Source organism: Salmo trutta, unplaced genomic scaffold (assembly GCF_901001165.1).
Source record: "Salmo trutta unplaced genomic scaffold, fSalTru1.1, whole genome shotgun sequence".
Lineage (NCBI taxonomy): Eukaryota > Metazoa > Chordata > Actinopteri > Salmoniformes > Salmonidae > Salmo > Salmo trutta.
Genome location: NW_021822662.1, coordinates 267,195 through 289,201, shown reverse-complemented (window position 1 = coordinate 289,201; position 22,007 = coordinate 267,195). Strand labels below are relative to the sequence as shown.

The window sequence follows — 22,007 nt, the reverse complement described above, 5'->3', positions numbered from 1 at the left end:
CAGAACTCTGCAGGCTATCGCTGGAGTAGATTGCAACTCTGCCCCCTTTGGTAGTTCTATCTTGTCGGAAAATGTTATAGTTAGGGATGGAAATGTCAGGATTTTTGGTGGCCTTCCTAAGCCAGGATTCAGACACGGCTAGGACATCCGGGTTGGCGGAGTGTGCTAAAGCAGTGAATGAAACAAACTTAGGGAGGCTTCTAATGTTATCATGCATGAAACAAAGGCTTTTACGGTTACAGAAGACAACAAATGAGAGCGCCTGGGGAATGGGAGTGATGCTGGGGGCTGCAGGGCCTGGATTAACCTCTACATCACCAGAGGAACAGAGGAGGAGTAGGATAAGGGTACGGCTAAAGGCTATAAGAGCTGGTCGTCTCGGAACAGAGAGTAAAAGGAGCAGATTTCTGGGCACGGAAGAATAGATACAAGGCATAATGTACAGACAAGGGTATGGTAGGATGTGAGTACAGTGGAGGTAAACCTAGGCATTGAGTGACGATGAGAGAGGTTACGTCTCTAGTGGCACCATTTTAAGCCCGGTGAGGTCACTGCATGTGTGGGTGGTGGAACAAAAGGGCTATCTAAGGAATATTGAGCAGGGCTGGAGGCTCTACAGTGATTCAGACAACCAGCAGGCCGGGGCTAGCAGATGGGCCTCAGGGGGACGTCGCAACGGAAGAGCCTGTTGAAACCCCCTCGGACGGTTACGTTGGCAGACCAGTCGTGATGGATCGGCAGGGCTCCGTGTCTGCAGCAAAGGGTCCAGGCCAATTGGCAAAAGATTTATTGAAGCCCAGGAATTGTCTGATCGATCTCTTTGGCTAGCCGGGAGATGGGCCTAGCTCCAGGCTAGCTCCAGGCTAACAGGTGCTTGCTTCGGGACAGAGACGTTAGCCAGGGGTGCCACTCGGATAGCAGCTAGCTTTCTGCGATGATCCGGTGTAAAGGTTCAGAGCTTGCGGTAGGAATCCAGGAGATGTGGTAGAGAAAAAGCAGTCCGATATGCTCTATGTTGACATCGCGCTGTGCAGACTAGCAGGAATTGACCGGGCTGAGGCTGGTTTATGTCCGAGTTAACGGTGAAAACCACTAGCAGTGGCTAACTGACTACTAGCTAGTTAGCTGGCTAGCTTCTGATGGGGGTTCCGGTTCTAAAGTGTAAAAATAGCAGATCCATACCACATTGGGTGAGGCGGGTTGCAGGAGAGTATGTTTAGTCTGTAGATGGATATTGGGATTAAAAATCTATACGAAGAAAACGATATATACACGGGACGGAACAAGACAAAACACAGACGTCCGACTGCTACGCCATCTTGGAAACACTTCTAGAACTAGCATGGGAAGCTAGCATGGTAACTACTTCTAGAACTAGCATGGGAAGCTAGCTTGGTAACTACTTCTAGAACTAGCATGGGAAGCTAGCATGGTAACTACTTCTAGAACTAGCATGGGAAGCTAGCATGGTAACTACTTCTAGAACTAGCATGGGAAACTAGCATGGTAACTACTTCTAGAACTAGCATGGTAAACTAGCATGGTAAAACATACTTAAAATGTACAAAAATAAATGTGACTTTTAGCAAAAAATTTACTAAAATCCTCTCTAGTGAGTTTAGAGACTCAGCTTCGTCTTCTTCTTCTTCTTCTTGCCCAGCAATAGTTACTTTTTGCTTTGATGTTGCAAAAGTCAACTTTACAACCAAGGTAACCAAGTTAACACTCAATAATGTTTCACATCCTAGATTTAAATTTCAATCGAGCTAAATTTCCTTGTCCTGCTCTGCTCATTAAAATTGCTTTAAATCTTTCATACATTCTTTATTTTTTTTTTTACTGTAAATGAAAAAAGATGGATAAAAAAACGAGAGAAATAAAATCTGCCAGTTGTGAAAATAATGTTGTTCTGTTGTCAAATAAGTTACAAAAAAAGAAATAAAAAAATCTTTGCTGACAGTACTAAAATTCTAAACTAGATGAAGCACATGTTAAGTCTATAAATATCTTTACAAATATACACGTTAATTATTAAAATTGACATTTTGTATCACTTTAAATGATTATATAATCATGACAGTGTATTTTAGATTGCAATGCTTTGACTCAAAAACAATATTTTAGGAAATTGTACAAGGCAACAATATGATACATTTGAGTTTATATATTTACAATAACAACTTTTTAAGGATGCATAGAAACGACCCCATCTATATTTATCTCCTGCTGAAGGAGTTGACTGAAGGGGCTGACTGGGAATGGTGGGACCCATTGGATTGTCAATAACTAAAGACTGGCCAAGTACAAAAATAGAAATGTTCATTTTGAAGAAGGAAAATACAAATCCATCCTTCAATGCAAAGAGTCTTTTAAAAACGTGTCAGTTTGTACAGCATTTAATTTCTATCAAGAGTAGGAACAGAAACATATCTGAAGCACTGTGGAAGTAGTGCCTGCGCTGTTCTGTTTCCATAGAAACAGAACAGGTTCAAGGTTCAAAGATGTCACAGGGTGATCTATGTCCTGATCACCCCATTGGTCTGCAGCAGTTTGACAGGGTTTGGGAGACAGGCTTCATTCCCCTGGATCAGTTTGGGGAAGCAGGGTTCGTCTGGGAGGGGGTCGTGGGCGAACACTGAGTCGTCTCCTGAGGAACAAGTACTGCTGGAGTCCTGGCAGGCTGGTGAGTACTGCTCAAAAGGGACAGACAGGTCCAGGTATTCCTGAAGGAACCAACACAGCACACAGCGTTAGAACAGACAGGTCCAGGTATTCCTGAAGGAACCAACACAGGGTTATTTGGATACTGGGGTCAAAGAGGGTTATTTGGATACTGGGGTCCAAAAAGTTATCTGCAATTCCAAGAAAGTAAACTGAGAGACCCCTAAGGAGGGTCAAAGAAAGTTCAAGACATTAATCTGGGGTTAGGGTAATAGTAATCTGGGGTTAAGGTTACAGTAATCTGGGGTTAGGGTTACAGTAATCTGGGGTTAAGGTTACAGTAATCTGGGGTTAGGGTTACAGTAATCAGGGTTTAGAGTTACAGTAATCAGGGTTTAGAGTTACAGTAATCAGGGTTTAGTGTTACAGTAATTGTTGTGACTTACATCCATGGAGGTCATGGATAGAACCCTGTCATGGTCTTCCACCAGCTGCCTGAATGTAGGTCTCTGAGATGGAACAGGAAGCCAGCACTCCCTCATGATTATATATCTACAGAGACACACAACAGTTACAATATTACATTTTTTATTTAGCTAGGCAAGTCAGTTAAGAACACATTCTTATTTACAATGACGGCCTACACCGGCCAAACCCGGGCCAATTGTGCGCCGCCCTATGGGACACCCAATCATGGCCAGATGTGATACAGCCTGGATTCAAACCAGGGTGTCTGTAGTGACACCTCTAGCACTGAGATGCAGTGCCTTTGACCACTGCGCCACTCGGGAGGCACAATACAAAACTCCCTCATGATCATATACCTACAGAGATACAACAGTTACAACACAACACTCCCTCATGATCATATACCTAGAGATACAACAGTTTCAATACAACACTCCCTCATGATTATATATATACAGAGACACACAACAGTTACAATATAACACTCCCTCATGATCCATGTCTATATGATAGTGTGTATTACATACCATCCAACTGATATCTTCATACAGACACCATGCATTAAACCCCTACAGAGTTCATGTCTATATGATAGTGTATTAACATTACGCACTGTTCATGTGTGCAGTTGGCAGGCTTGTCCATGCGGTGGCCTTCCTTTAGCAGTTTGAACAGCTCCTCTACAGGGATGCCGGGGTACGGGGACCCTCCCAGAGTAAAGATCTCCCAGAGCAGCACCCCATAGGACCACCTGGAGAGAGGGAACATAGGTCAAAGGTTAGGAACACAGTACAGTTGTACGTTTTTTCTTTCCAGTTCCACTGCTCTTAGAAAGTCTGATATGTGGCTGGTTACTCTTGCTCAGAATAAAAGTGATGAGTTGAGGGGATAGTCTATTAACCCAGAGATCTATTGTTCAGCCTCCTCCTCTTCCTCATCCTCCCCCTCCTCTTCCTTCTCCCCCCACCTCTTTCTCCCTCTCCCCCTCTTCAGGCCCAGAACAGAAGATGGACGGGGTGTGATTATGACATCTAGCTAAACAAAGAGAGGACCATGGACTTTCCACAGGGGAGCCAGAGGGAAACTCATTGGGGTCATAAAATGTATAGCTGGGGAGGTGATACATATAAGAGGGGGGTCACCAAAAGGAGGGAAGAGTTTAAAATGTGTTATGAACTTTCTAAATACATGCACTCAGCTGGTATTAAACACTTTAAACTTCTCTTGAGCTTTTGGTCTCAATTCCTTATTGCAAAGAGGTTGCAATAGCCTTTTCCTTTTGAACATTGCGTTACAGCCTTATTTACATAAGTATTCAGACCCTTTGCTATGAGACTCAAAATTGAGCTCAGGTGCATCCTGTTTCCATTGATCAGCCTTGAGATGTTTCTACAACTTGATTGGAGTTCACCTGTGGTAAATCCAATTGTTTGGTTATGATTTGGAAAGGCACACACCTGTCTATATAAGGTCCTATATAAGGTCCACCCTCTCCAAGTTGGGCATCTCCGGCGCGGCTCACTCTCACACACAACCTAGATGCTCTGACTGAAAAAGATGTCTGGCCAAATTGTGTGGACCTAAACTGAGTTGAGCAGTCAGCTCTGGTTTCAGCTCTTGTCATCCTGGTAGTCAAATCAAATCAAAGTTTATTTGTCATGTGCGCTGAATACAACAGTTGTAGACCTTACAGTGATATGCTTAATTACAAGCCCTAACCAACAGTGCAATTTTTAAAGAAAAAATAGGCATTAGGTAAACAATAGATAAGTCAAGAAATACAAAAGAAAAAGAAAACATTAAAATGACAGTGAAAATAACAGAAGTGAGGCTATATACAGGTGGTACCGGTACAGAGTCAATGTGCGGGGGCACTGGTGAGTCGGGCTAATTGAGGTAATATGTACGTGAATGTATAGTTAACGTGACTATGCATAGATGATAAACAAAGAGTAGCAGCAGAGTAAAAGAGGGGTTGGCGGGGGGAGTCTTATTGCTTGGGGGTAAAAGCTGTTGAGAAGCCTTTTGGTCCTAGGCTTGGCGTTCCGGTACCACTTGCCGTGCGGTAGCAGAGAGAACAGTCTATGACTGGGGTGGCTGGGGTCTTTGACAATTTTTAGGGCCTTCCTCTGACACCGCCTGGTGTAGAGGTCCTGGATGGCAGGCAGCTTAGCCCCAGTGATGTACTGGGCCGTATACACTACCCTCTGTAGTGCCTTGCGGTCGGAGGCCGAGCAGTTGCCATAACAGGTAGTGATGCAACCAGTCAGGATGCTCTCGATGTTACAGCGGTAGAACCTTTTGAGGATCTGAGGACCCATGCCAAATCTTTTCAGTCTCCTGAGGGGGAATAGGTTTTGTCGTGCCCTCTTCACGAATGTCTTGGTGTGTTTGGACCATTCTAGTTTGTTGGTGATGTGGACATCAAGGAACTTGAAGCTCTCAACCTGCTTCACTACAGCCCCGTCGATGAGAATGGGGGCATGCTCGGTCCTTCTTTTCTTGTAGTTCACAATCATCTCTTTTGTCTTGATCACGTTGAGGGAGAGGTTGTTATTCTGGCACCACACGGCCAGGTCTCTGACCTCCTCCCTATAGGCTGTCTCGTCGTTGCCGGTGATCAGGCCTACCACTGTTGTGTCGTCTGCAAACTTAATGATGGTGTTGGAGTTGTGCCTGGCCATGCAGTCGTGGGTGAACAGGGAGTACGGGAGGGGACTGAGCACGCACCCCTGAGGGGCTCCAGTGTTGAGGATCAACGTGGCAGATGTGTTGCTACCTACCCTCACCACCTGGGGGCAGTCCGTCAGGAAGTCCAGGATCCAGTTGCAGAGGGAGGTGTTTAGTCCCAGGATCCTTAGCTTAGTGATGAGCTTTGAGGGCTCTATGGTGTTGAACGCTGAGCTGTAGTCAATGAATAGCATTCTCACATAGGTGTATGTCCAGGTGGGAAAGGGCAGTGTGGAGTGCAATAGAAATCTGTTTGAGCGCTATGCAAATTGGAGTGGGTCTAGGGTTTCTGGGATATTTGTGTTAATGTAAGTCATTTCCAGCCTTTCAAAGCACTTCATGGCTACGAACGTGAGTGCTACTGGTCTGTAGTCATTTAGGCAGGTTACCTTAGTGCTCTTGGGCACAGGGACTATGGTGGTCTGCTTGAAGCATGTTGGTATTACAGACTCAGTCAGGGACATGTTGAAAATGTCAGTGAAGACACCTGCCAATTTGTCAGCATATACCCGGAGCACACGTCCTGGTAATCCATCTGGCACAGTGGCCTTGTGAATGTTGACCTGTTTAAAGGTCTTACTCACGTCGGCTATTGGAGAGCGTGATCACACAGTTGTCTGGAACAGCTGATGCTCTCATGCATGCCTCAGTGTTGCTTGCCTCGAAGCGAGCATAGAAGTGAGTTAGCTCGTCTGGTAGGCTCGTGTCACTGGGCAGCTCTCGGCTGTGCTTCTCTTTGTAGTCTGTAATAGTTTGCAGGCCCTGCCACATCCGACGAGCAGCAGAGCCGCTGTAGTATGATTCAATCTTAGTCCTGTATTGGCGCTTTGCCTGTTTGATGGTTCGTCTGAGGACATAGCAGGATTTCTTATAAGCCTCTGGTGAGAGTCCCGCACCTTGAAAGCGGCAGCTCTAACCTTTAGCTCAGTGCGAATGCTGCCTGTAATCCCTGGCTTCTGGTTGGGGTATGTACGTACAGTCACTGTGGGGACGACGTCCTCGATGCACTTATTGATAAAGCCAGTGACTGATGTGGTGTACTCCTCAATGCCATCGGAAGAATCCCGGAACATATTCCAGTCTGTGCTAGCAAAACAGTCCTGTAGCTTAGCATTTGTCACTGGTGCTTCCTGCTTTAATTTTGCTTGTAAGCAGGAATCAGTAGGCTCAGTTGGTAGAGCATGGTGTTTGCAACGCCAGCATGGTGTGTGCAACGCCAGGGTTGTGGGTTCGATTCCCACGGGGGGCCAGTACAAAAAAAAATACATTTAAAAAAAAAAAAATGCATGAAATGAAATGTATGCATTCACTACTGTAAATCGCTCTGGATAAGAGTGTCTGCTAAATGACTAAAATGTAAAATGTAAAATTATATAGTTATGGACAGATTTGCCAAATGGAGGGCGAGGGAGAGCTTTGTACGCGTCTCTGTGTGTGGAGTAAAGGGGATCTAGAATTGTTTTCCCTCTGGTTGCGCATTTAACATGCTGATAGAAATCAGGTAAAACTGATTTAAGTTTCCATGCATTAAAGTCCCCGCCCACTAGGAGCGCCGCCTCTGGGTGAGCGGTTTCCTATATGCTTATTTCCTTATACAGCTGACTCAGTGCGGTCTTTGTGCCAGCGTCCATCTGTGGTGGTAAATAAACAGCCTCGAAAAAAATAGATGAAAACTCTCTTGGCAAATAGTGTGGTCTACAGCTTATCATGAGATACTCTACTTCAGGCGAGCAAAATCTAGAGGCTGTTTACAAATATACACAGACAACCCCCCTCGCCTTACTGGAGTGTTCTGTCTAGCTGGTGCAGCGTATATCACGCTAGCTGAATTTTTTCCATGTCTTCATTCAGCCACAATTTGGTGAAACATAAGATGTTACAGTTTTTGATGTCCCGTTGGGAGGATATTCGTGATTGTACCTCATCTAATTTTTTGTCCAATGTTTGTATGTTGGCAAGTAATATTGATGGTAAGGGAAGATTTTCCACTCGCTGTCGGTGGATCCTTACGAGGCACCCCGCCCTGTGTCCTCTATACCTGCGTCTCTTCCTCCTGCCAATTACGGGAATTTCGGCTTTGTCGGGTGTCTGAAGTACATCCTGTGCTTCCTGCTTATTGAATAATTTTTTGGGTCTAATCCGAGGTGAGTGATCGCTGTCCTGATACCCAGAAGGTATTTTCTGCCGTAAGATACGGTGGCAGAAACATTATGTACAAAATAAGTTACAAGTATCGCGAAAACCCCACACATAATAGCACAATTGGTTAGTCGCCCGTGAAACGGCTGCCATTTCTTCCTGCCATCTTCTTGTACTGTCCTCATAATATGTAAAACACTGTTTAAGAGGTGGTGGGGAAAGTGTGATCTTAAACAGCATAGAGGTGGCGTTGGCAAGGCATACGAAGCTATCAAAGCTCAGTAGGTTGTATTTCTTAATGATATTGGTAACAGGTGTTTGGTTTCTTTCAGAGTTTGTTTCTAAAGCTTTTGGAGTGGTTTCATTGCTGTGATACTAGTTTGTGACCAGGTTGTGATACAGTACGAGAGATGGGACAAAATCATTGAGAGCATATACAGTTTAGTTTGGTTTCTGATCAATCTGGAATTACCAGGTTGGGGTTGACTGTTCCATATACTTTGTATTTGTTTTTTGAAAGAAAGGCTAGAGTCAATAATTACTCCTAAGCATTTAAAATGTGACACAACATCGATCTTTCTTTAAACAATAGAAGCTCATTTACCAACATTTCTGAAAATTGATATATAGCGTTTTGGAATGAAAGTCTTCACCTACTACATCATCATTCTCCATCAGCCAATGTGCTTCAATAGGACAACGTAGAAAGAGTCAGTATGTGCTGCCACTTGGAATTATAGTGTAGTGTGCAATGCACTGCTGAAATACCTGGGTTGTACATAATATATTCCACTCATTATCTGAATTTCATTGATACGCTTTAAACTGATGAATTTCAAGCAGAAAAACAGGCGATACGGTATCAGTTGACGTAGAAAGTCCTGTAGAAAAGGTGATATTGTATAATGTTGCAGAAACACTGTGCTACATTTTTACAGTAGCCAACTGCTTTACAACGCCCCTATTTCTGATCATTTGTCCTACATACAGTGCATTCAGAAAGTATTCAGAACCCAGAACCTTTACATCTCAAGGATGATCAATGGAAACAGGACTACTAACCATCGGTCCTGGCAACCCACATTATGCACACCTGGCAACCATCATCGCTCACACCTTCTCCCCATCGTTACACACACCTGGACTTCATCACCACCCTGATTACTCTCCCTTTATTTAGCCCTCAGTAGCCTCAGTCGTCAGGTCGTATTGTTTTCTCTCACCTTCTGTACTCGGCGCATGTTTGTTCATTTGTATCGTTTAATTATTAAATGTGTATAAATACTTATTTAAATAACAAACATTTCTAAAAACCTGTTTTTGCTTTGTCATTATGGGGTATTGTGTGTAGATTGATGATTATATATTTTTTATTCAATCCATTTCAGAATAAAGCTGTAACGTAACAAAATGTGGAAAAAGTCAAGGGGTCTGAATACTTTCCGAATGCACCGTATGTACTGTATAAGGATAATGAAACTAAGACTGCCATTTCATAAACATGTTCTCAACCTGCCATTGAATACAAATTATTTAAAATTGTGCATGTCAAGTTATAGTCAAATACTATATGGAAAATTATATTTACCATCTACAATTGTTTCTATTCAACACTTGAAAAAGAACATTTTTGATATGTTTATCTTGTATGTTTTGCTGTAGGATTAAATGGTATTTAAATGACTAAATGGTGAGTGTTATTATCTGATGTATTGGGGACTTAACTAAATGGTCTCAAGGTATGTCATGGAAAATGTATTGCATGAATGAGTCTGGGGTGAAAGATGTGAAAAATGTTGAACATAAGATAGGGGGCATTGCAAGTGTTATCAGTTTACAGTCTTGTACTCAAGAGTTTTTCAAACATACCCCTTACATCTGAAAAATGTGCCGAAGTGGCTATCTTCTATAAGAGATGGTGGATTACAGGGCTGTGTGACACCTCTCTGATGCCTGGTTTAGAGATGAAAGTAAAAACAGTGGATGGAATGTGGTGGTCTGATAAAATGGAGCTGGAGTATCACACAGCACAGATGACAGGGAGAGAGGGAGATACCGAGGGAGAGAGAGAGAGGGAGATACAAGGGAGAGAGAGAGTTACAGATACCGAGGGAGAGAGAGACGGATACTGAGGAAAAGATGGAGGGAGGGAGAGGAAGAGAGGGAGAGAGAGAGACAGAGGGACAGACGGAGGGAGAGAGAGAGAGAGGCAGAGAGATAGAGATAGAGACGGATACTGAGGAAAAGAGGGAGGGAGAGAGAGAGACAGAGGGACAGACGGAGGGAGAGAGGGAGAGAGAGAGACATACGAGAGAGAGACAGAGATAGAGACGGAGGGAGAGCGAGAGAGAGGGAGAGCGAGAAACGGAGGGAGAGCGAGAGAGAGGGAGAGCGAAAGACTGAGGGAGAGCGAGAGAGAGGGAGAGCGAGAGAGAGGGAGAGCGAGAGAGAGGGAGAGCGAGAGACGGAGGGAGAGCGAGAGGGAGGGAGAGCGAGAGAGAGGGAGAGCGAGAGACGGGGGGACAGACGGAGGGAGAGAGAGAGAAACATATTGCAAGAGGGAGGGAAGCTAATGAATCCATATTGACACAGAGGACGTTAGGTTTGATGCTAATTCACTAAGTCATGATATTACAAAATAGATTCCTGTCCTGCATATCTCTCTACATGGAAAGAGCAGAGGCATGCTGCGCGGCCAGCTGTCTCCACTCACACATCACTCTGGTTCGTGTAGACGCGGTCGAACAGAGCCTCTGGTGCCATCCATTTCACGGGCAGACGACCCTGCAACAACACACAGACAACAGAACAATAACCTCAGCACAATGGATTAAACTAGCAGCCACACTAACAGACATACCCAGACCAACCCACTAGGCCTCCCAAATACTGTCTTACCCAGAACAGATACCACGCCCACCCTCACTCCCGAAAATACTGTCTTACCCAGAACAGATACCACGCCCACCCTCACTCCCCAAATACTGTCTTACCCAGAACAGATACCACGCCCACCCTCACCCCCAAATACTGTCTTACCCAGAACAGATACCACGCCCACCCTCACCCCCAAATACTGTCTTACCCAGAACAGATACCACGCCCACCCTCACCCCCAAATACTGTCTTACCCAGAACAGATACCACGCCCACCCTCACCCCCTAAATACTGTCTTACCCAGAACAGATACCACGCCTACCCTCACCCCCTAAATACTGTCTTACCCAGAACAGATACCACGCCCACCCTCACTCCCCAAATACTGTCTTACCCAGAACAGATACCACGCCCACCCTCACTCCCCAAATACTGTCTTACCCAGATCAGATATATCCTGCCCACCCTCACCTCCCAAATACTGTCTTACCCAGAACAGATATATCCTGCCCACCCTCACCTCCCAAATACTGTCTTACCCAGAACAGATATATCCTGCCCACCCTCACCCCCCAAATACTGTCTTACCCAGAACAGATATATCCTGCCCACCCTCACTCCCCAAATATTGTCTGACCCAGAACAGATATATCCTGCCCACCCTCACTCCCCAAATACTGTCTTACCCAGAACAGATATATCCTGCCCACCCTCACTCCCCAAATACGGTCTTACCCAGAACAGATATATCCTGCCCACCCTCACTCCCCAAATACTGTCTTACCCAGAACAGATACCACGCCCACCCTCACTCCCCAAATACTGTCTTACCCAGAACAGATACCACGCCCCCCCTCACTCCCCAAATACTGTCTTACCCAGAACAGATACCACGCCCACCCTCACTCCCCAAATACTGTCTTACCCAGAACAGATATATCCTGCCCACCCTCACTCCGAAATACTGTCTTACCCAGAACAGATACCACACCCACCCTCACTCCCAAATACTGTCTTACCCAGAACAGATACCACGCCCACCCTCACCCCCAAATACTGTCTTACCCAGAACAGATACCACGCCCACCCTCACTCCCAAATACTGTCTTACCCAGAACAGATACCACGCCCACCCTCACCCCCAAATACTGTCTTACCCAGAACAGATACCACGCCCACCCTCACCCCCAAATACTGTCTTACCCATAAAGAATATCCTGCCCACCCACACTCCCCAAATACTGTCTTACCCAAAACAGATATATCCTGCCCACCCTCACTCCCCAAATACTGTCTTACCCAGATCAGATACCACGCCCACCCTCACTCCCAAATACTGTCTTACCCAGAACAGATACCACGCCCACCCTCACCCCCAAATACTGTCTTACCCAGAACAGATACCACGCCCACCCTCACTCCCCAAATACTGTCTTACCCAGAACAGATACCACGCCCACCCTCACTCCCAAATACTGTCTTACCCAGAACAGATACCACGCCCACCCTCACCCCCAAATACTGTCTTACCCAGATCAGATACCACGCCTACCCTCACTCCCCAAATACTGTCTTACCCAGAACAGATACCACGCCCACCCTCACTCCCCAAATACTGTCTTACCCAGAACAGATATATCCTGCCCACCCTCACCCCCAAATACTGTCTTACCCAGTACAGATACCACGCCCACCCTCACTCCCAATCACCGTATTTTCCAAAACAGATATAACACCTTAAACTCACATTGGTAGTCTCCTTGTAGTAGTCTATGTTGTTATTATATTGTATTATTATATATTATTACTCACGTTGGTAGTCTTCTTGTAGTAGTCTATGTTGTGCACATCTCTAGCCAGACCGAAGTCTGCGATCTTCATCACGCTGTCTTCGGTTACCAGGACGTTCCTGGCTGCCAGGTCTCTATGGATACACTGAGGAGGAAGAGGAACAACACCTCAGGTTAAAACACACTGGACTCTAACGGGCTGTATTATACTGTATAGACCAACACACTGGGCTGTATTATACTGTATAGACCAACACACTGGACTGTATTATACTGTATAGACCAACACACTGGGCTGTACTGGGCTGTATTATACTGTATAGACCAACACACTGGACTGTATTATACTGTATAGACCAACACACTGGACTGTATTATACTGTATAGACCAACACACTGGACTGTATTATACTGTATAGACCAACACACTGGACTGTATTATACTGTATAGACCAACACACTGGACTGTATTATACTGTATAGACCAACACACTGGGCTGTATTATACTGTATAGACCAACACACTGGACTGTATTATACTGTATAGACCAACACACTGGGCTGTATTATACTGTATAGACCAACACACTAGGCTGTACTGGGCTGTATTATACTGTATAGACCAACACACTGGACTGTATTATACTGTATAGACCAACACACTGGACTGTATTATACTGTATAGACCAACACACTGGACTGTATTATACTGTATAGACCAACACACTGGACTGTATTATACTGTATAGACCAACACACTGGACTGTATTATACTGTATAGACCAACACACTGGACTGTATTATACTGTATAGACCAACACACTGGACTGTATTATACTGTATAGACCAATACACTGGGCTGTATTATACTGTATAGACCAACACACTGGACTGTATTATACTGTATAGACCAACACACTGGACTGTATTATACTGTATAGACCAACACACTGGGCTGTATTATACTGTATAGACCAACACACTTGACTGTATTATACTGTATTATACTGTATAGACCAACACACTGGGCTGTATTATACTGTATAGACCAACACACTGGACTGTATTATACTGTATAGACCAACACACTGGACTGTATTATACTGTATAGACCAACACACTGGGCTGTATTATACTGTATAGACCAACACACTGGACTGTATTATACTGTATAGACCAACACACTGGGCTGTATTATACTGTATAGACCAACACACTAGGCTGTACTGGGCTGTATTATACTGTATAGACCAACACACTGGACTGTATTATACTGTATAGACCAACACACTGGACTGTATTATACTGTATAGACCAACACACTGGACTGTATTATACTGTATAGACCAACACACTGGACTGTATTATACTGTATAGACCAACACACTGGACTGTATTATACTGTATAGACCAACACACTGGACTGTATTATACTGTATAGACCAATACACTGGGCTGTATTATACTGTATAGACCAACACACTGGACTGTATTATACTGTATAGACCAACACACTGGACTGTATTATACTGTATAGACCAACACACTGGGCTGTATTATACTGTATAGACCAACACACTTGACTGTATTATACTGTATTATACTGTATAGACCAACACACTGGGCTGTATTATACTGTATAGACCAACACATTGGGCTGTATTATACTGTATAGACCAACACACTGGGCTGTATTATACTGTATAGACCAACACACTGGACTCTAACGGGCTGTATTATACTGTATAGACCAACACACTGGACTGTATTATACTGTATTATACTGTATAGACCAACACACTGGACTGTATTATACTGTATAGACCAACACACTGGGCTGTATTATACTGTATTATACTGTATAGACCAACACACTGGGCTGTATTATACTGTATTATACTGTATAGACCAACACACTAGGCTGTACTGGGCTGTATTATACTGTATAGACCAACACACTGGACTGTATTATACTGTATAGACCAACACACTGGACTGTATTATACTGTATAGACCAACACACTGGGCTGTATTATACTGTATAGACCAACACACTGGACTGTATTATACTGTATAGACCAACACACTGGACTGTATTATACTGTATAGACCAACACACTGGACTGTATTATACTGTATTATACTGTATAGACCAACACACTGGGCTGTATTATACTGTATAGACCAACACACTGGACTGTATTATACTGTATAGACCAACACACTGGACTGTATTATACTGTATAGACCAACACACTGGACTGCATTATACTGTATAGACCAACACACTGGGCTGTATTATACTGTATAGACCAACACACTAGGCTGTACTGGGCTGTATTATACTGTATAGACCAACACACTGGACTCTAACGGGCTGTATTATACTGTATAGACCAACACACTGGACTGTATTATACTGTATTATACTGTATAGACCAACACATTGGACTGTATTATACTGTATTATACTGTATAGACCAACACACTGGACTGTATTATACTGTATAGACCAACACACTGGACTGTATTATACTGTATAGACCAACACACTGGGCTGTATTATACTGTATAGACCAACACACTGGACTGTATTATACTGTATAGACCAACACACTGGACTGTATTATACTGTATTATACTGTATAGACCAACACACTGGGCTGTATTATACTGTATTATACTGTATAGACCAACACACTGGCCTGTATTATACTGTATAGACCAACACACTGGGCTGTTTTATACTGTATAGACCAACACACTGGACTGTATTATACTGTATTATACTGTATTGACCAACACACTTGGCTGTATTATACTGTATAGACCAACACACTGGACTGTATTATACTGTATAGACCAACACACTGGACTGTATTATACTGTATAGACCAACACACTGGACTGTATTATACTGTCCCTAGAAATGACCCTAGAAAGTTTTGGAAGGCTATTAAGTCTATGTCTGGTAACAGTAATGTTAATGAATTACCGTCATGTGTATTGAAGGACTCTGTTGCTATATATGACAAAACTGAAATGCTGAATTGTTTCAATGAGCACTTTGTATCATCTGGTAGACTGTTTGATTCAGTGTCCTCTGTCTCTGTACAACCTTGTGTGGATGAACAAGTGAGAGCTGGTCAAACTTTTAGCTTTTTGCCATTCTCAGTGCAGGTGGTACATAAGGCCCTGAAATATTTAGACCAGAGAAAGCCTGCAGGTCCTGATCTTTTGGATCCCTGCTTTTTAAATCTGGCAGCTGATTTCATAGCTGAACCACTTACATATATGTTTAATCTAACCCTGGAATGTAATGAAATTCCAAAGATCTGGAAATCAGCATTTGTCCTGCCACTTTTAAAAAGGTGGAGATCCAACTATTTTAAATAATTATAGGCCAATCTCAAAGCTGTCACCCCTGGTGAAAATACTTGAAACCCTTGTGAGTGACCAGCTAAAATAGTTTTTATATACTAAATCTATTTTATCAATGTACCAATCGGGTTTCAGGAAGAAGCACAGCACAATTACAGCAGCCATGAAGGTTTTAAATGATATCACTGAAGCTCTTGACAAAAAACAGCATTGTGTCTCACTTTTTATTGATCTCTCTAAGGCTTTTGATACAGTTGATCATGCTATACTAAGGCAGAGATTGTCGAGTGTAGGTCTTTCAGAGCATGCAGTTGCATGGTTTGTTAACTATCTGTCTGATAGAACTCAGTGCACTCAATTTGATGGGCTTAGGTCTGTTAAATTGTCTGTCTTAAATGGTGTGCCCCAAGGCTCTGTACTTGGTCCTCTCTTATTCACTATTTATATAAATAATTTAGGGGCTGCGGTTGAAAATTAGCCGGCTGGCTAAAACCGTCACTTTTACTGAAACGTTGATTAATGTGCACTGTCCCTGTAAAAATAAAATAAACTCAAACAAACTCAAAAATGTCCAAAATGCACAACTTCATTTATATGCTGATGATACTGTTATTTACCGTTGTGCTTCATCTCTTACAAAAGCTTTCCAGATCTTGCAAACTGCTTTTAATACTATTCAACATACCTTGTCTCAATTGAAGCTTATCCTCAATACTGCCAAAACAAAACTACTGGTGTTTTCTAAAGCAAGAAATAGACCTCTGAACCTTTCACCTATTACTACCTGTCAGGGCAAGGAGATTGAGGTTGTAACCTCATATAAATATCTTGGAATTTTGATTGATGATGGCCTCTATTTTAAAATGCATATTCAACAACTTACAAAAAAATTTAAGCTGAAATTAGGATTTTATTTTAGGAATAAGGCTTGTTTTTCTTTTGAAGCCAGAAGGAGGCTAGTATCAGCTACATTTATGCCTTTACTAGACTATGTGTCACGTCCTGGCCAGTATAAGGTTAATTGTTTTGTAGTTTGGTCAGGACGTGGCAGAGGGTATTTGTTTAATGTGGTTCAGGGTGGTGTGTTTTGTTAAAAGGTTGATTGAATTAGTAATTCCGGGTGTTGGTTTATGTTTAGGTATTTCTATGTGGAGTCTAGTGAGTGTATGTCTATGTTTGGTTAATTGGGGTTGGGACTCTCAGTTGAAGGCAGGTGTTGTCTATCTGCCTTTGATTGAGAGTCCCATATAGTAGGGTGTGTTTGTGTTTGGTATTTGTGGGTGATTGTTCTGTGTTGAGCCTTAGGCTTTGCCAGACTGTTTGTTGTTCGTTTGTTAGTTCTCGTGTTTTTGTTATTTTTGTATTCATTTTTTTGAAAATAAATAATCATTTAAGATGAGCATACACATACCTGCTGCGTTTTGGTCCTCCTTCACCGACGACAACCGTGACAGAATCACCCACCACTCAAGGACCAAGCAGCAGAGGAAGGAGCAGAAGGAATTCGAGTTGGACTGGCGGGAGAAGTGGACTTGGGAGGAAGTTCTGGACGGGGCCGGACCTTGGCACCAGGCTGGGGAGTATCGCCGCCCGCAGTGGGAAATTGAGTCAGCCAAGGCGGAGAGGCGGAGGTACGAGGCCATGGACGCGCTGAGGGAGAAGCACGAGAGGCACCCCCAATAATTTTTTTTTGGGGGGCACACGGGTAGTTTGGCTAGGCGAAGGAAGAGCCGGAAGCCAACTACCCGTGGTTATATGGAGGAGCGTATGGGGTGGAGAGCGCTATGTTTCGCTGAGAAGCGCACTATCTCACCCATACGCACGCACAGTCCGGTGCGAGTTATTCCAGCCCCTCGCAGGTGCCGTGCTAGAGCGGGCATCCAGCCTGGTAGGAGGATGCCTGCGCAGCGCATCTGGTCGCCGGTACGCCTCCGAGGATCAGGCTACCCAACTCCCGCTCTACGCACGGCTACCATCAGGCCCCTGCACAGCCCAGTCTGCCCTGTACGAGCACCCCGCTCATACAGGGCTACTAGTTCCATCCAGCCAAGGCGGGTTGTGCAGGAGGTAAGATCTAGACCGGCTGTGCGCCTCCATAGCCCTGGGTTTCCAACTCCTGTCTCTCGTGCGGACCCGGAAGTGCGTCAACCCAGTCTGACTCGTCCTGTTCCTGCTCCCCGCACTAGCCTTCAAGTGCGTAAACCCAGCACCGCCAGTCAACAGTCGTCAGAGTTGCCCGCCAGTCAACAGTCGTCGGAGCTGCCCGCCAGTCAACAGTCGTCGGAGCTGCCCGCCAGTCAACAGTCGTCGGAGCTGCCCGCCAGTCAACAGTCGTCGGAGCTGCCCGCCAGTCAACAGTCGTCGGAGCTGCCCGCCAGTCAACAGTCGTCGGAGCTGCCCGCCAGTCAACAGTCGCCGGAGTGGCCAGACTGCGCTGAACTGCCGGAGTGGCCAGACTGCGCTGAACTGCCGGAGTGGCCAGACTGCGCTGAACTGCCGGAGTGGCCAGACTGCCCTGAACTGCCGGAGTGGCCAGACTGCCCTGAACTGCCGGAGTGGCCAGACTGCCCTGAACTGCCGGAGTGGCCAGACTGCCCTGAACTGCCCCGAGTTGCCAGACTGCCCAGACTGTCCCGAGTTGCCAGACTGCCCAGACTGTCACGAGTTGCGAGACTGCCCAGACTGTCCCGAGCTGCCAGACTGCCCAGACTGTCCCGAGCTGCCAGACTGCCCAGACTGTCCCGAGCTGCCAGACTGCCCAGACTGTCCCGAGCTGCCAGACTGCCCAGACTGTCCCGAGCTGCCAGACTGCCCCGAGCTGCCAGACTGCCCAGACTGTCCCGAGCTGCCAGACTGCCCAGACGGTCCCGAGCTGCCAGACTGCCCAGACTGTCCCGAGCTGCCAGACTGCCCAGACGGTCCCGAGCTGCCAGACTGCCCAGACGGTCCCGAGCTGGCAGACTGCCCAGACTGTCCCGAGCTGCCAGACTGCCCAGACAGCCTGGAACGGCCTGAGCCGGAGCCACCTCCAGAAATAGGTGGGTTGGGGAGGGGGGGTAGCACAGTGCCGTCGTTGACGGCAGCCACCCTCCCTTCCCTCCCTTTAGAAAAGGGGAATTTTTCTTTTGGTGTTGCTTGGGGTTATTTTTTGTTAAGGTGCTTCCGGGGTAGCACCTTTAAGGGGGGGGGGGTACTGTCACGTCCTGGCCAGTATAAGGTTAATTTTTTTGTAGTTTGGTCAGGACGTGGCAGAGGGTATTTGTTTTATGTGGTTCAGGGTGGTGTGTTTTGTTAAAAGGTTGATTGATTTAGTAATTCCGGGTGTTGGTTTATGTTTAGGTATTTCTATGTGGAGTCTAGTGAGTGTATGTCTATGTTTGGTTAATTGGGGTTGGGACTCTCAGTTGAAGGCAGGTGTTGTCTATCTGCCTTTGATTGAGAGTCCCATATAGTAGGGTGTGTTTGTGTTTGGTATTTGTGGGTGATTGTTCTGTGTTGAGCCTTAGGCTTTGCCAAACTGTTTGTTGTTCGTTTGTTAGTTCTCGTGTTTTTGTTATTTTTGTATTCATTTAAAAAAAAAAAAAATAATCATTTAAGATGAGCATACACATACCTGCTGCGTTTTGGTCCTCCTTCACCGACGACAACCGTGACACTATGGGGATATTTTATATATGAATGCTTCCGCTCAGTGTTTGAGATCAATTGACACCCTTTACCATGGCACTCTGAGATTTATTTTAAATTGCAAAACCCTTACGCACCATTGCACTTTGTATACCAGGGTTGGCTGGCCTTCTCTAGTCACTCGTAGGCTCAGTCACTGGTATACTTTTATTTACAAAGCCATTTTGGGTTTACTACCTTTTTTATTTGGGCATTTTTATTGTTCAGAAATGGGGTGGGTACTCTCTTCGTTCGCGGGACTTTATCCTGCTAACTGTTCCAAATGTCCGTACTGAATTTGGTAAAAGGGCTTTTATGTACTCTGCGCCATCGTCTTGGAATGCCTTACAAAATACTTTTAAACTGGATGAACTTGTCCCGATTGGTATTTTTAAATCACGGATGAATGATCTGGAGACTGATTCCCTGACATGTCAATGTTTTTAATTTGCTGTTTTTGATTTTGTTCTATTCTTTGTTAATTCTATGGTTTTTACTAGATTACTTGTAGTTTTTCATGTTGTTTGTCTGTAATTTTTGTAATGACTTGGCGCTGCCTATCTTGGCCAGGACGCTCTTGAAAAAGAGATTTTAAATCTCAATGAGCCCTTCCTGGTTAAATAAAGGTTAAATAAATAAAATAAAAAAATAAACTGTATTATACTGTATAGACCAACACACTGGGCTGTATTATACTGTATAGACCAACACACTGGGCTGTATTATACTGTATAGACCAACACACTGGGCTGTATTATACTGTATAGACCAACACACTGGACTGTATTCTACTGTATTATACTGTATAGACCAACACACTGGGCTGTATTATACTGTATTATACTGTATAGACCAACACACTGGACTGTATTATACTGTATAGACCAACACACTGGGCTGTATTATACTGTATAGACCAACACACTAGGCTGTACTGGGCTGTATTATACTGTATAGACCAACACACTGGACTGTATTATACTGTATTGACCAACACACTGGGCTGAATTATACTGTATAGACCAACACACTGGGCTGAATTATACTGTATAGACCAACACACTGGACTGTATTATACTGTATAGACCAACACACTGGGCTGTATTATACTGTATAGACCAACACACTGGACTGTATTATACTGTATAGACCAACACACTGGGCTGTATTATACTGTATAGACCAACACACTGGGCTGTATTATACTGTATAGACCAACACACTGGGCTGTATTATACTGTATAGACCAACACACTGGACTGTATTATACTGTATAGACCAACACACTGGGCTGTATTATACTGTATAGACCAACACACTGGACTGTATTATACTGTATAGACCAACACACTGGACTGTATTATACTGTATAGACCAACACACTGGGCTGTATTATACTGTATAGACCAACACACTTGGCTGTATTATACTGTATAGATCAGTGGCACTCATTGCGCGGCCAGCAGGCTGCATTAATTTGTGGCTCGCAGTGATTTTCCAATTTCTTTTCATAATACATAACAATGATACAATTGAAATTCAATGTGTTTAATGCAGGCCCGAATCACTTCATTGAATATATCTATTGTTCCCTGGATGTCAGATAGATGGAAGTATAGCGCAGCTGTTTAACAGAAAGGCCAAAATTGAAATTTGTGTAAATAGAACGCAACTGCTCAACTACAGCGACTGACATATCACTTTGCTACTAGCTAATGTTGTAGCCTGGTCGACATGGATTGATTTATTGTAAAAAAGAAACGTACATCTATTGACAACGAAATTGAGGAGAAAGAGCTGGAGAACAACGTGACAGCTATGAACGAACAGGAGAACCAGGAAAATCAGGAAGATGGCGGTGGGGATATGCAGCAAGCTAACGTGGCTAACGCGGCTAACGTGGCTAACGTGGCTAAGAGAAGGATAGGCTCGATTCAGGAAGAACACAAAGTTCCAAGAGAAATGGACAGACAAGTATTTTGTTGTATTGCATGATGGGACTATTTCACTGTGTTTTATTTGCCAGAAATAAGTCAATTGTTTAAAACAAGCAAATTTAGAGTGACATTTCCAGTCACACCATGCCCACTTTGACAAAACATATCCGCCACAAAGCAACCTCAGAAACAACAAAATAGCGCATCTCAAAGGACAACAACAAATGATGGGCAGATCTCGCACTGTTGCAGAGAAAACAACATAGCTTGGATACTCGTTAGAAACAAGAAGGCATTCACAGATGCTGAGACTGTCAAATAATATTTTTGGTCCTCAGCCAAACAAGGAAGCTATTT

The 22,007-nt window shown here is 44.2% G+C and overlaps 1 protein-coding gene across 9 annotated transcripts in view; it reads right to left on the bottom strand.

The window, feature by feature from the left end:
- Positions 1 to 1,656: 1,656 nt before the first annotated feature.
- The window catches only part of LOC115183113 (fibroblast growth factor receptor 3), a 166,197-nt gene continuing 145,846 nt past the window's right edge, over positions 1,657 to 22,007 (bottom strand). For all 9 annotated transcript variants that reach the window (XM_029744452.1, XM_029744453.1, XM_029744454.1 and 6 more), the window contains 5 exons: positions 12,689 to 12,811; positions 10,712 to 10,782; positions 3,743 to 3,880; positions 3,108 to 3,213; positions 1,657 to 2,723 (listed from right to left, as the gene is read on the bottom strand). In XM_029744452.1, the coding sequence (XP_029600312.1) occupies positions 2,517 to 2,723; positions 3,108 to 3,213; positions 3,743 to 3,880; positions 10,712 to 10,782; positions 12,689 to 12,811 (645 nt within the window). In that variant the 3' untranslated portion in view covers positions 1,657 to 2,516. The remainder of the gene's footprint in view (positions 2,724 to 3,107; positions 3,214 to 3,742; positions 3,881 to 10,711; positions 10,783 to 12,688; positions 12,812 to 22,007) is intronic.